This window comes from Peromyscus leucopus, chromosome 8b, assembly GCF_004664715.2.
Source record: "Peromyscus leucopus breed LL Stock chromosome 8b, UCI_PerLeu_2.1, whole genome shotgun sequence".
NCBI classification, from domain to species: Eukaryota; Metazoa; Chordata; class Mammalia; order Rodentia; family Cricetidae; genus Peromyscus; species Peromyscus leucopus.
This window is the reverse complement of record NC_051086.1, coordinates 36,207,340-36,221,755: the sequence shown is the minus strand read 5'-3', so window position 1 is coordinate 36,221,755 and position 14,416 is coordinate 36,207,340. Positions and strand designations below refer to the sequence as shown.

General features: G+C 41.3%; 1 protein-coding gene across 1 annotated transcript in view; it reads left to right on the top strand.

Moving 5' to 3' along the window:
• The window catches only part of Hspa4 (heat shock protein family A (Hsp70) member 4), a 45,849-nt gene that overhangs the window by 9,246 nt on the left and 22,187 nt on the right, over nucleotides 1-14,416 (top strand). Inside the window, exons 2-7 of the mRNA XM_028855696.2 lie at nucleotides 1,220-1,277; nucleotides 4,693-4,833; nucleotides 7,496-7,618; nucleotides 10,011-10,110; nucleotides 10,408-10,541; nucleotides 13,164-13,408. Coding sequence (XP_028711529.1) covers nucleotides 1,220-1,277; nucleotides 4,693-4,833; nucleotides 7,496-7,618; nucleotides 10,011-10,110; nucleotides 10,408-10,541; nucleotides 13,164-13,408 — 801 coding nt within the window. The remainder of the gene's footprint in view (nucleotides 1-1,219; nucleotides 1,278-4,692; nucleotides 4,834-7,495; nucleotides 7,619-10,010; nucleotides 10,111-10,407; nucleotides 10,542-13,163; nucleotides 13,409-14,416) is intronic.

Below are 14,416 nucleotides of genomic sequence, written 5' to 3'. Positions count from 1 at the left end.
TAGATAGCAAAAGCATCAGCTCCTTAGCAGCCTACTTTTTAAGCATAAATAGAGTGTTTTCTTTGAAGCCTACAAGCAGGTTTCTGCTTTGGGTGTTTAAAAGAAGCAACAAAGGGGGTTGGAGTGATGGCTCAGTGGTTAAGAGCACATACTGTTCTTTAAATTCCCAGCACCCATATGTGGCAGCTCACAACTGTCTGTCATTCCAGCTTTAGGGGATCTGATGCCCTCTCTTCTCACTAATACCCAGACTTACACATAAGTAAATAATAAAAATATTTTTTTAAAAAAGCAAGTAGCTCAATCAAGTATGTGTACAATGATTTGAAAGTGTTCAGAGATGGAGATGAAGATCTTGGCAGTATCCTATTGAGTCTGGAAGCTAGTTCTAAGTAAATTATTTTTGTTGACACAAGTAGGACAGAGTTGTTTATTTTTATTTTAGATGTGAGTGTTATGTCGGCATATATGTCTCTGCATCACTTGCATACCTGGTACCTTCTGGGGTCAGAAAAGGGCAACAGAGTTACAGGTGGTTGTGAACCATAATGTGTACTGGGATAGGAAATCCTGTCCTCTGGAAGAACAGGAAATGCTTTTAACCACTGAGCTCTCTCCAGCCCCGAGTTGTTTTTAATTTTTTGTAGATTGTATTCATTTTGAAATTGAGCTGTGTTAAAAATAGGACTTTGATTAATAGTGATATGGGAATACATTGCTTTGTATTGGAATTTGAACATGAGATGTGGAAGGTTAGGGTGATCTTGTCCCATCTACCTTTCTTTAGTATTTTAGACATGGAGTTATGAAATCAGACCTGTGCTCTAGCCTTTAAATGACAAGATTCAATCCATTTCATGGACAGTTTTTATGCAATAGAAATGTCAAAATCATAGACATGTCATGTGCTGTTTAAATAGATGGCCTACACTTGAAATCATATATCAGCAACACTCTCAGGACTCAGCAAGTTGTTTTTGTGTGTTTGTGTGTGTGTGTGTGTGTGTAACAGTAATAATTAAAAAGAGACCACAGGTTTAAGGGGAGTGGGAGGACATGGGAAGGATTGGAAGGAGAAGGGAGAGTGATGTAATTATATTTTAATTTTAAAAATTCAAGAAACACATGACTTTTAGCTGATCCTCAGAAATACTGCCTGCTGGGGTTTCAGATGTATTATACTAAAGTCTGATTCCTAAGTGTTGGTTTTGTCTTCTAGGGCTTGTGTTTCTTTTGGTCCTAAGAATCGTTCAGTTGGAGCAGCAGCTAAGAGCCAGGTACAGTGTCCCTCTTCCCTCCTAAAATGACTTAGTTCTCTGGATTTGGCCTTCTCTTCACTCAGCACTAGAGCCCTTTTTTCAAGTACTTGTGGGAAATGACACTTGCATGTAATATTTGATGTAAATTGCTAATATTTGTTATTACCTGGATTTTTTTTTTCTTCTTTTTGAGGTAGGGTCTTCCTATATGTCCCAGGTTCCCGTAGAACTCAATTTGTAGCTGAGGCTGGCCTTGAACTCAAGCTCTTCCTGCCTCAGATTCCTATGTGCTGTGTGTTAGTTAGCACACTCAATCTACGCAGATCTTTTTAAAGCAAAGGGTTATACCTTTGGTGTTTGAAATGCCTTTTGAAGTCTATTCTGCTGGGCCTTTCATCTTCATCATGTATAAAGTTAAGGTTATTGTTAATCAGGTTCTACAAGAAAGGACACTATATCGGAACGGGCATAGATTTGCCATGTTCTTTTTCATCCAGGATCTTGATATATTTGCTTGTTTCTGAGTAACCAGAGCAACAAAAGCCCCAAAAATCTTGTTACCCTGAATGAATGTCTTAGGTATCTGTTGAGCTAAGGAGTTGCATGTTTGACCTTGTTACAGTTCAGTCTGGAGCAACAAATGCATGAATAGCTTTTTGGACCATGCAGAACCTAAAGTGAGCCTCAGATGCTGCTGATAGGGCTGGGGAGATGACTGAGTGATTCTAAGTGCTTCTCAGAAAGTAAGGTGGAAAGATACTGACTTTGTGTACACAAAAATAAAGAGAACAGTTTCTTGGCTGGTGATGGAGCTCAGTTGGTAGTGTGCTTGAGGCCTGGGTTCATTCCCTACCTAGCACTACATAAAACAGATGTAGTTTGTTTTATAATCCCGGCACTTGGGTGGTGGAGTCTTTGTAAACACCATGACCATAAAGCAAATGGAGGAAATGGTTTATTTGGCTTACACTTCTACGTCGCTGTTCAATGCCAAAAGTAGTCAGGACAGGCACTCAATAGGGCAGGAACCTGGAGGCAGGAGCTGATGCTCAGGCCATGTAGGGATGCTACTTTCTTACAGAACTCAGGACAACCTGAGGACTGCTTTCTTACAGAACTCAGGACAACCAGCCCAGGGATGGCACCACCTACAATGGGCTGGACCCTCCCCCATTGATCAGTAATTAAGAAAATGCCCTACACCTGGCTCTTATAGAGGCATGTTCTCAATTGAGGCTCCTTCCTCCCTGAAGACTCTAGCTTGTGTCAAGTTGATATATAACCAGACAATACATGGAGGCAGGAGAACTAGCAGTTTATGGTTATCATTGGCTATATAGCAAGTTTAAGGCCAGCCTGGGGTAAATGAGAGACCCTATCTCAAAGAAAAGTGGTGCTTTGTTAGTTGGTTTTTACTTAAGTTGAATGTTTCATAGTCTTATTTGTAGAGTGTGCTAAATAATTTTGGAGACATTTGATAGCAAATTTATGTTTACTTTCAAATGGTTGTTTTATAAACATCAATGAGTTTTATGAAACTGCTTTCCCTACTGAATATAGTTACTGTATTACACTGACTGCTTGGTTCTATGCTGACTGTTGATTGTGATATACTGAGTTTCTGTTTCAGGCCAGGTTTACTTTGGAGGCCTTACTGATTTGGCCTAGATAGAGAGAGGTTGTGTAGAGAGCTTTTCTTGTCTGTGCAGGCTCCTTACATCTTGTGCTGTGAGTAGAAGCACACATTCATCCCAGAACTTAAAATGTCCACCAGTGTTGTCTATTCTAGAGGAATTAGAAAATGGATCTAGAAAAAGTATAGGGAATGTGGAAGTCACCTGTTCAACCATTATGTAGAGAAACGACTTTTATCTTTCTTTGGATTAAACCTAGGACCTTGTGTATGCCGTATACACACTCTTCCACTGACCTGTGTACCCAACCTCACTGTTACTGTTTAAATGAGTAATCTTTTGTTCTTGGTAAGCATCTAAGTGTTACTTTCCTCTGAGTGAGCTCATACTACACAGATAATTAATTGTCTTTTCACTTAAAAAGTGTTACGCTAATACAGTACTTCAGTACTTGGACATAACATAATTGATTTCACTGTCCTGTTACAAGAATAGTTACAAGATGCCTGTTACAATACTCTCCCAAATAGTATCTGTCCTATATGTGTACTCTGGTAAATTTGATGGGGCTGTGTTTGCGTGTTCACATGAATTCATAGTTGTGTACATGCCAGTATGAGTTTGACCTCCTAGATCTCCAGCCCTTTGGTAAGGCTGTTTAAGGAGAATTTATGAATTAAAAAGTACTAATGAATTTGTTCTGGAAAGAATGAAGTATACACTCTGAGCAGTATTAGAAACTGATAGTCACTTTCTGTAAATATTAAAAGTTTAGGAACAGGAAATATTTTGGTTAAGTGCAGTGGCCTGACTTGATGAAGAGGAAAAACGTGCTAGACGTTTTTCAGCTCTGCCTCTTGAGACTCATGTAAGTCCCTTTTTCTCATTTTACCTGATTTAGAAAAGTTGAATGTCTAAAGGAAATTGAAACTTAGAAGGATACCTTTTCCCCACATCCTTAGTTTTTTGAGACAGGGTTTCTCTGAGTAGCCCTGCAACTATCTCTGTAGATCAGGCTGACCTTGAACTCTGAGATCTGCCTGCCTCTGCCTCCCAAATTAAAGGTGGGCGATGGTGACACCACCATTGATTGGCGCCCCTTCCCCCCATCTTATAAACCTCTTTTTTACATTTGAGCATTTATAAGATTGTTACAGAAAGACAGATGGGTTAGTGAAGTAGCCATGTTTTTGTGTTCCAGGGCAAAGACTTTTACCATGGATACATGGTTAGAAATGGATATAGGACAGTTTATTATTCATTCATTTATTTATTTATTATAGGACAGGGAAAGTACTCTTTTTTAAAAATTTATTTTATGTGCATTGACGTAAAGATGTCAGATTCCCTGGAACTGGAGTTACAGGCTGTTGTGAGCTGCTGTATGAGTGCTGGCAATTGAACCTGGGTCCTCGGGAAAAGCATCCAATGCCTTAACCACTGAGCCATCTCTCCAGTCCCTGGGAAATTACTCTTGAGAATGAGAGTAGGCTAGGCAGCCGAGGGCAAAGCATACACTAGAAGCCTTTTGGCGAGTGCATGTGTTTGTGTGCATGTGTGTTGTTGCTCTGAAGAGAGTATCTCACTTTGTAGCCCTGGTTGGCCTAGAGTGGGTTGTTTGTTGTTTGTTTTGTTCTTTTTTGTTGTGTTGTTCTTGCCTCCTGAATGTTGGGATTGCAGTTACATACCACTGTGCCTGGCTCCAGAAGGAAATTTTGTGAATTAAAAGGATTTTAATTAATCTGAGGCTGTTGGAAATTGAAAACTGAATGGCCTTTCTATGCTGTTCTCTCTTTTAGGTTATTTCCAATGCCAAGAACACAGTTCAAGGCTTTAAAAGATTTCATGGGCGTGCATTCTCTGATCCATTTGTGGAGGCAGAAAAAGCTAATCTTGCGTATGATGTTGTGCAGTTGCCCACTGGATTAACGGGCATAAAGGTAAGGTTCTGCAGATAATTGTCAAGAGACAGCATTTCATCAGCTCAGTGTGTGTCCTTTTGATAAAGCTGTAATGAAATACTGTTTTTAAACCTTTATTTTTAATCTTATAGATATGAGCATTTTGCCTGCACTGTGAATGTACCGGTGCTCTCAGAGTCCGAAAGAGGGTGCTGGATCCCTTGGGACTGGAATTGTAGATAGTTTTGAACCCTCATGTGTGGGTACTGGGAATTGAACTCCTGTCCTCTGGAAGAGCAGCCAATGCTCTTTAATCACTGAGCTATCTCTCCAGACCCTTTAATGAAAATGTTTAAGAATATTTCTTGCTGATAAAAGCTGGCTGTCTTTGATTATGATGGTTTGGGAGCTATTGATGGTGGTGTTCTCTGCATTGGAGGCCAGGAGAGTGATATTAACTTGGTTTGTGGTGTTCACCTTGGTTTCCAAGGTGATGTTAGAGAAGACTTGTGGAAGAGCAGGCCAAAGAATAACTTTCAAGTCTTTAGCCAGGTGCATGGCTGTAGTCATGGCAGTAGGTCTGAAGCTGCAGAGATGACTTAGGGAAGAGTGAATTTGATCTTTGTCTTTGGAACAAGTATAGAAGATTCTTTGTGGAGCAGTAGTGACTGTCACAACACTAAGGGGTTGGGATGTGGGCTGGGTAATGTACCTGCATCTCCTACAGTTAGAGTGTAAAAGGCATCTAGGCAAGGGAGCTTTAGAGGTGGTATTTGATGTTATGTTTTTGTTTGTTGAGACAAGGTCTTATTCTGTAGCCTAGGCTGGCCTTGAATTCACCTGCCTTGGCCTCTTGAGTGCTGGGATTACAGGTGTTAGCCACCATCCTCAGCTAGGTGTGGTATTTGAGAGCACACCAGTTGATCATGAGATTCTTACTGAGACTCAAAGGTGTGGGAGTATAGCTCAGTAGTAGGCCAATTTATGAGGTCTAGATTCCATCCTAGTAACCATAAAACTGACAAAACATCCATCAGATAGTGAGAAGTGTGAGAACAGTGTGGTCTGGCACTGTAGCAGAGAATTCAGATTAGGAGAGAAAGGTTCTCTTAAAGAATAATCACCATGTGGTTCAGTGGGTAAAAGGGCTGTCATCAAGACTGAACAGTGTTTATGAACTAAATCCTGAAAGTTGTCCTCTGAGTGACTCTTATACATGTTGTGGCATGTACCCACCTTCCCAAATAAATAAATGTAATTTAAAAATGATTACTAGGCTTATGTAAGGTACCTGTGGCAGTAGTCTCAGTAGAGTTTGAATGACTTCCTGATGGATGGGCTGGAATGCAGCAGAAGGAAAGGGGAAAAGGTTTTGTGAGGAAAGGGGGACTTGTTAAAGTCAAGAAGCAGGACAGATGTGGCGGAGAAAGGAGGAAGAAGACCCGAGGGACCTGGTTCATGTATACATAAAGCATAGGAACTGACCAAGAGCCAAGCGGGAAGTCAACAGGTGGGGCAGGTTACAGAGGGCAGAGGGGCTCAGTGAGGTCTGTCCCTGTCTCTGCCATGATGTAAAGTGACCAAGTGTCAGCTGCTGCACTGAATTGGAGGGAAGCGAGGTTATGGTTGCTCAGACAAGCGCCTCTCCAAGTTGAGAGGGGCCTGTTTTAGATGTTAACTGATGGGTGGGGCTCAGCTTCAGGGGGGGGGAAGATAGGGGTGTGGGGGCGTTATCCTGCAATGCTTGAACATTCGTTCACCTTGCTGTTCTCTGAAGGGTTGCAGACTTTATCCAGGGCAGGGCTTTATCATGAAATGTTTCCTGAGACTTGGTCAACATTTATTCTTTATCCCAGCAAGCATTTATTGTGGCTATGTAGGTTCTGGAGCATAATGATCCTAAAACCACTTGTGTCCTAGTTGGAGAGATGAATAATTCATAGGATCACTGTAGCTGGAAATTTCTCCGGTCCCGCTTGGCCCTGGCAATCCTGCAGCCACTTATAAAATAATCACTCAGAGGCTTAATATTAATTACAAACTGAATGGCCCATGGCTTCTTGCTAGCTAGCTCGTATAACTTAACTCAATCCATGTCTATTAAGCTATATGTTACCACATGACCGTGGCTTTACTGGTCTGCTGACATCCTGTTACTCCTTGGGCGGCAGGCTGGCATCTCCCCTCACCCTTTCTTCTCTTCAGTTCGAATGTCCCGCCTAACCTTATTGTCAAACAGCTTTATTTATCAACCAATCAGAGCAACACATACTCACAGCGTACAGAAAGACATCCCACAACACTGGGCATGCCAGGATAAAAAAAAAACCATGACCCTGTGACCCTTCTCCGGTCCTTGCAACAAGAAGCACTGAGCACTGCCTCCTTTTGGCCGATAGCCCAAGGTCAGGGGTGGAGCAAATGCCACTACAACTCACTCTACAGTCTCTAGTCCGTCTGATAGGCCCGCTGACAGGGCACCTTCTACCAGCAGTCTTGTGGCAGGGCAGGATGATTTGCTCTGGCTCAGATAATTGCCTCAAGGTTCGCTTTAGGTTGTGGCTGTCTTTCACAAAGTATCAGGATTGAAAAGTAAGTTAAGCAAAAGGTAAAGATAGCATTCTCCAGTCTCTTCTTGAGGCACTGTTCAATGATTAGGACATACAGTGGACTAAAATTGGGTTCCTTTGTCTTCTTGCAGGTTACATACATGGAAGAGGAGCGGAATTTTACCACCGAGCAAGTGACTGCTATGCTTTTGTCCAAACTGAAGGAGACAGCAGAAAGTGTTCTTAAGAAGCCTGTGGTAGACTGTGTTGTTTCAGTGAGTATGGCTCTGTGGATTTAGGGACCTGCCTTAAGCAGGAGAAGAAAGCTGTTAAATGCAAGTAAAAATTGTTACTGTGTCGGGGTGTAGTGGTAATTTTGAGAATTTACTATTTTTGAGCCTGGGTCTTGTGCAGCCCAGGCTGCCTCAGTAACTAAATGTTCATGATTTGTCTCTCCCATGTGTTGGGATTGCAGTAACACCACACCCAGAAACGTAGGCTTCATTTTCTTTTTTCTGTTTTTGGAGTCAGGATCTCACTGTGTAGTCTGGGCTGGCCTGGGAGTTTGCTTTGTACACCAGGCTGGCCTTGGACTTGGTTGCCATTCTCCTCCCTGTGCCTCTTGTTTCTGCTGGAATTCCAGGCATGGTTCAGCCTGCCTGGCTAAAAGGACAGAGATCATCATCACCCTACTCACTCACCCAATCTGAGCCACTTTAGGGTTCTGTTGTACCTATTTAAATCTTGTCTCTTTCAAGCCTCATTTGAAATCCCACTATTCCCTAGATTTTTTGTTTTTAGCACCCAGTGTAGTGTCTAGGGACAGGATAGCTACTTTATTGAATGAGTTGAATGTTAGCTGTAAATGTCTGCCTCCATTTTTCCCCTCCTGCCTGTGTCTAGTACTGAAAACACACTTGTCTTCTATGTGTCCTTGTTTAGATGGGAGCCTGGCTACCTGTAGTAGTCTCATGTGTTGTGTGGTGGGTCTAGAGGCTGTTGAAGTGTGGGTGTCCATGTTGTTTTTGCCGTGTAGTGCCCTCATTCTGCCATATTTATCTCATTGTCCTAGTTAGGTTACTGTTGCTGTGATGAAACACCATGATCAAAAGCTTGGCGGATAGGGCTTATTTGGCTTTTGCTTCCACATTACATTTGATCATTGAAGGAAATCAGGACAGGAAGTCAAAACAGGGCAGGAACTTGAAGATGGGAGCTGATGGCAGAGGCCACAGAAGAGCTGCTTGCCGGCTTGCTCCTCATGACTTATACTGCCTGTTTTGTTATAGAGCCCTGGACCACCAGCCACAATGGACTAGATCCTTCCCCATCAGTCATTAATAAAGAAAATGCCTTGCAGGCTTGCCTACAACTTCCATCGTATGGAAGCATTTTCTTAGTTGAGGCTCCCTTCTCTCAGATGACTTTACATTTATCAAGTTGACATAAAACTATCCACCACTGATGTTTTAGCTCTTTGGCCATTTTGTCTTCATAGGTTTGTTTGTTTGTTTTTTTTTTTTAATGGCAAAGCAGGGCTGCTGGGTGCCCTTTGCACTTCAGCTTCCTTGGTTATCTAGCAGATTGAATACTGTTTGTGTTTCACATTTTGGGGATTGGAAGAGAGGCTGCCAGGAGCCCAGGTGAAGTGATTGATTGTTTATAGTGTAGTGGTTTTTCAGCCTGTGGGTCATGACCCCTTTGAGGGGGGGTCTAATGACTTTCACAGATATCCTAAATACCAGGTATTTTATATTACTGTTTATAACAGTAGCAAAATTGCAGTTACGAAGTAGTAGTGAAGATTATTTTATGGTTGGGTTCAGCACAGCATGAAGAACTGTATTAAAGGGTCACAGCATTAAGAAGGTTGAGAACCACTGGCTTAGTGACTGAGGCATGGATTACTGTGTCATGTTCTTTCTACCATTCCTAAGCTCTCTGTTGGTCTTCTAGACTTGACCTCTTTCCTTTGTCTAATGCCCCTTCCTTTGACTGAGTAATGCTGAAATGACATTTATATTTAATAGTGAGATGTCTAAATGGCTTTTTTTTTTCCATTTTGAGGGGGTTGGGTTTTAAAATATGGTTTTCTGAGTCTTGCTTAAGTCTTTAAGGCCTCACTGAGTTTGAGTGATGTGCTGGGAGGATTCTCCTGCAGTAGACAGAGGGAGAAGGTGATGAAGCAGCTTGTGGAGGAGATGAGGCACAGGTGCACTTCATTCTTTCAGCATAAGGTGTAAGAACATGTGTGGCACATTCTCCATCCAGAAAATGTGGCCTGAGTCTAGAAGTTCACTCTTTGTTATTTTGGGTTTGGTCCCACTAGTATCCTACCCAGCATGCACATCATTCTGGACTTCAGGAAAGCAGGTAGTCAGCACAAACTTTGTTGCTTTTATAAGTAATTTAGTACAGTCAGCTATTTTTTAATTGATAAAGGAGAAAAAATTCCATCTATTTACTTTTAAATTATTTTTTGAGACAGGGTCTGTTTAGCTCAGGTTAGCTTTAAACATGTTGGCTTCAGAGCCTCCTAAGTGCTGGCATTACAGATATGCACCTCCACAATTAGCCTGCGGGAACTATTTATTAATCTAGTTTTTGGATGCCAGGCAAGGACCATCTTTTTGCAGGCCTTTGTAAAGAGAGTGGTTTCTATTGTAGGTTCCTTGCTTCTATACTGATGCAGAACGCCGGTCAGTGATGGATGCCACACAGATTGCTGGTCTCAATTGCCTGCGGTTAATGAATGAAACAACTGCAGGTAAGATGCATTAATGAATGGAACAAGTGCAGTTAAGAGGGATTAATAAATGAAACAGCTGCAGATGACTGTTGCTAACTTCTCTTGGACTTGTTAAATATTGAAGCTGGTTAACATTGAACACTGTGATGTTAATGTTCCACATGAATAAATTATGCAGTGCTTATAAAGAATTTGATTCTGTCTCCAACACAGTACACAGTGTAGCTGGTTTCTGAGATAGAAACCTGTAATTGCTTATATGAATTTTAGCACTTAGGAGATACTATGTTGAACTTTCTTTTCCTTCTTGTGTAGTTGCCCTTGCATATGGAATCTATAAACAAGATCTTCCTGCCTTAGAGGAGAAACCAAGAAATGTAGTTTTTGTAGACATGGGACATTCTGCTTATCAAGTTTCCGTGTGTGCATTTAATAGAGGAAAACTGAAAGTAAGTATCTTTCCAGAAGACTGGAAATTACTGTTACATTAATTAATTAATTAAATATAACTGTTACAAATTTGTGAGTGACAAATTAGTTACAGCTTTTTTGTCATCAATGGAAGCTTGTTATGAAGCCACCTGAGCTGGAACGCAGATATTATAGTGGGAGTGGAGGTTGTGGGCCCAAACAAGTTGTACCTAGAGTCGGTACGGTGTGGAATAAGGAGCATGAGCCTTGAGCCGAGGTTCCTGAGTTCTGTATTCATGGCTTTCCTGCTTGTACTCTGTGGGAAGCAGCGCATCCTGGTGGGCTTCTTCAGAGCATTTTCCTTATCTCTTCTCTTAGTGAATTGAGGGATTGAGAGGATGTGGAAGGTGCTCTTGAGATTTGGAGAGTTCTAGAAGAAGATGTTGAACCAGATATTGTATGCTAAAGGACTCTAGACTAGAATGATGCTTACACTGGTCTAGGTTTCTGAAGCACTGTTGTAGACAGAACTGTTGAAAAGCAAGCATTACCACAGCGTGACTGTCTGGTTCCTTTGAGGAGCTGTACAGTAAGTAGAAGCCTAGCTGTCCCTCTGGCTGGGTTACTTTATTTCATGACTGCTTAGTCACTTGAATTGTGTGTCAAGGTTTTGGTGCCAAGGTTTAAATTTGCCCCCGCGCGTCCCATGGGTGTGGTAGGAAGGACTAATGTGAAAAAAATATTTGGTAGTTTTGGAGGGTATGCTCATTGTACTTTGTTTTGAATAATAGAGTTGGTTCTGTTTTTCTTTCTCCTCTATATTCTACTTGTTTTAAATTACCAAACATTTATTGGAAAATGAATGTTTAGAAGGTTTATAGCCAAATTATGGGTCAGATATAATTGTCAATGTTCATATGATTTTTAAGCTGGCCATGGTGGCTTATGACTGTAATCCTAGCCCTTGGGAAACAAAGGCAGGTGTATCATACTAAGACTAGCCTGGTCTACAAAGCAATTTTCAGGCCAGACAGGACTGTGTAGTGAAAAAAGAGAGAGAGAAGGACTGGTGAGATGGTTGAGTAGATAAGGCATGCTTGCTACCAAGCTTGATGACCAGAGTTTAATTCCCAGCACTCACAGGGTAGGAGAGAACTGAGTCTCCATACATGTGTCCTCCCCCATTAAATATGTAAATAAATACATTAAAATATAAAAAATACTGATAGAATTATTTCTAAAAATCTGACACTTTCATATTAAAAAAAATAAATTAGATTTTGAGGCAAGGTCTCACTTGGGCTGAGGCTGGCCACAAATTCAGCAAGCCTCAGCCCAGATTTCTGGGATTGCAGATGTGCACCTTTACCCCTGGCTTTATCTTAACTTGGATTGAGTATTGAACCTAGGGCCTCAGGCTTGCTTAGCAAATGCTCTTCTGCTGAGCTACATCCTCCGCCTACATTGTAGTGAAGAAAATAAATCTGGAATCGTGGTACTCAAAACTTACCTCCAATTTTTCAGTAAACTTATTAAGAAAATTTCTTACATGTAGTGTTCATTAAAGAGGTTACGTTTTAGCCGGGCAGTGGTGGTGTGCACACCTTTAATCCCAGCACTCAGGAAGCAGAGGCAGGCGGATCTCTGAATTTGAGGCCAGCATGGTGTACAGAGTTTGTTCCAGAGCAGCCAGAGCTATACAGAGAAACCCTGTCTTGAAACCCCCCCCCCCCCAAAAAAAAAAAAAAAAGTTTTACCACACAAAAATGTTGTAGCTTGCCTTGTCATCTCTGACTGGATCTGCTTGGGTCTAATACTTAAAAGTCTTCTACAGATCTGTCAGTGCAACTGTGCCATACTTAAGTGTGGCACATAGAAACATGGTTGTGCTTTAGACTTCTGCAGCTTTCTGACAGTCAACTGATTAGCTCGACACTGTTTTGTTAGTAGTTTTGGGACTAGAAGTGTTTGGCCTTGATTGTGAAACTCCTGTTGAGTCAGATTGGTGGGAAATGGTGGAGATGTACAATGGTTTCTACCACGGTAGGAGTTAGCAGCCTGAAGATGGTCTCCCCTTTCTGCAGCTTCTGCAGAATGTGTAATGTAGAGAGGGTTTTTCTTTTTTTATATTTTATTTTATGTGCACTGATGTTTTTGCCATGGGTGTGAGGTCCCCTGAAACTGGAGTTACAGACAGATGTGAGCTGCCATGTGGGTGCTGGGAATTGAACCTGGGTCAGTCAGTACTCTTACCCCCTGAGCCATCTCTCCAGCCCTAGTAGAGAGTATTTTTTGCTCACCTTGTAGTTGAGACTGGTCTGGAGTTCACAGGCTTATGACAGTCATCTTGTCTCAGCCTCTGGATGGGGTTTGCATTAGTGGAGTGAGCCATGTACCCGTTTCAAAGTGTTTTTATGTGTGTGTTTTTATTTCTATGTATTTTTCCCCCCACAAAGAAAATAAGTTGATTTAGTACGTTGTCAGGGCAACTGACTGGGCAGTGATAAAAGGTCTGCCTGTTTCATAGTGTAATATTAACAAGGATTATGTGCTGCAGCCTTATTTTCAGCCTTGATAAACATACTTCTGGCATTTAAAAGTATGCATCATTGTAAACTTTAAAATCGGTTAACTGTTGGATTATCTTTTTTCCCCTGAAGGTTTTGGCGACAGCTTTTGATACAACACTGGGAGGCAGAAAATTTGATGAGGTGTTAGTAAATCACTTCTGTGAAGAATTTGGAAAGAAATACAAGCTAGACATAAAATCTAAAGTCCGTGCTTTATTACGACTGTCTCAAGAGTGTGAGAAACTCAAGAAATTGATGAGTGCGAATGCTTCAGACCTCCCTTTGAGCATTGAATGTTTTATGAATGATATTGATGTATCCGGAACTATGAATAGGTAACCATATTAATTCTTAATGTTAAATGAACTGTGACCTTCCATTTTGTGTTACTGATGATTGAAGTCATGGTGCTTAATGTGTTAAAAATTGCAGGTTGTCTGGGACCCAGTTTTTATGTAACAGTTGGATCTGGTGGTTCTAGTAATGGAGACAGAAAGTTTAGTAACTTTCTGGTAACAGTTCTGGTAACTTAAATGTTCCTGAAAGTTACTAGTTAAGTACACATTAGACACAAATTACTAGTTTTCAGAAAACTAGAAAACCATGCTTTAATGCTTAAGTAGGATAAATTTAGTTAAGGAATGAAAAATAGTTCTTTTTGAGTAGTTCAGGATCATTTGAGGGCAGTAGCCTTTTTTTGTACAACACTGCAAGAATTCTGGGTAATTGACATTTAAGGCTGTTTCAGAAACACTCAGTGTTATTGTTGTCTGATTATGTTGCTTGGATGAGGGAGTGAGATGTTCTTTTGGCTGTTAAATCCATTGGTGAAATTCAGGCAAGACTGATGACTTGTTTGGGAAAGTGAGCCTGAGTGACCCTTAAAAAATTTGAGATGGTATTTACTGTTGACCAGTGTCCAAGTTTGTTCTTGCTTACCCTTTTCTCCTGCTTGTCTTTATAGAGTGTGGGGCCCTCTCCTCCACTACCCCCCCCCAATATATGAATATGTGTGCGTGAGAGAGAGAGACTCTGAGATTGAGGGTAGGCCAGTATGTGTCAGATATTTGTTAGTCAAATGCTGTTTATAAGAGTTAAGTAGATGAATGTGTTTAGAATCCGATTTGCCTGTATGCTATTTTTAAAATGTTAATTTTTATGTGTATGGGTGCTTTGCTTGCATGTCTGGACCACATACACACTTTTCCCATGGAGGCCAGAAGAGGCTGTTGAATCTCTGGGAGTAGAATTGGAGACAGTGTGAGCCACATTGTGGGAGCAAGGAATTGAACCTGGGTCCTTGAAGAGTGGCTAGTGCTTTTAACTGCTGAACCATCTATCCC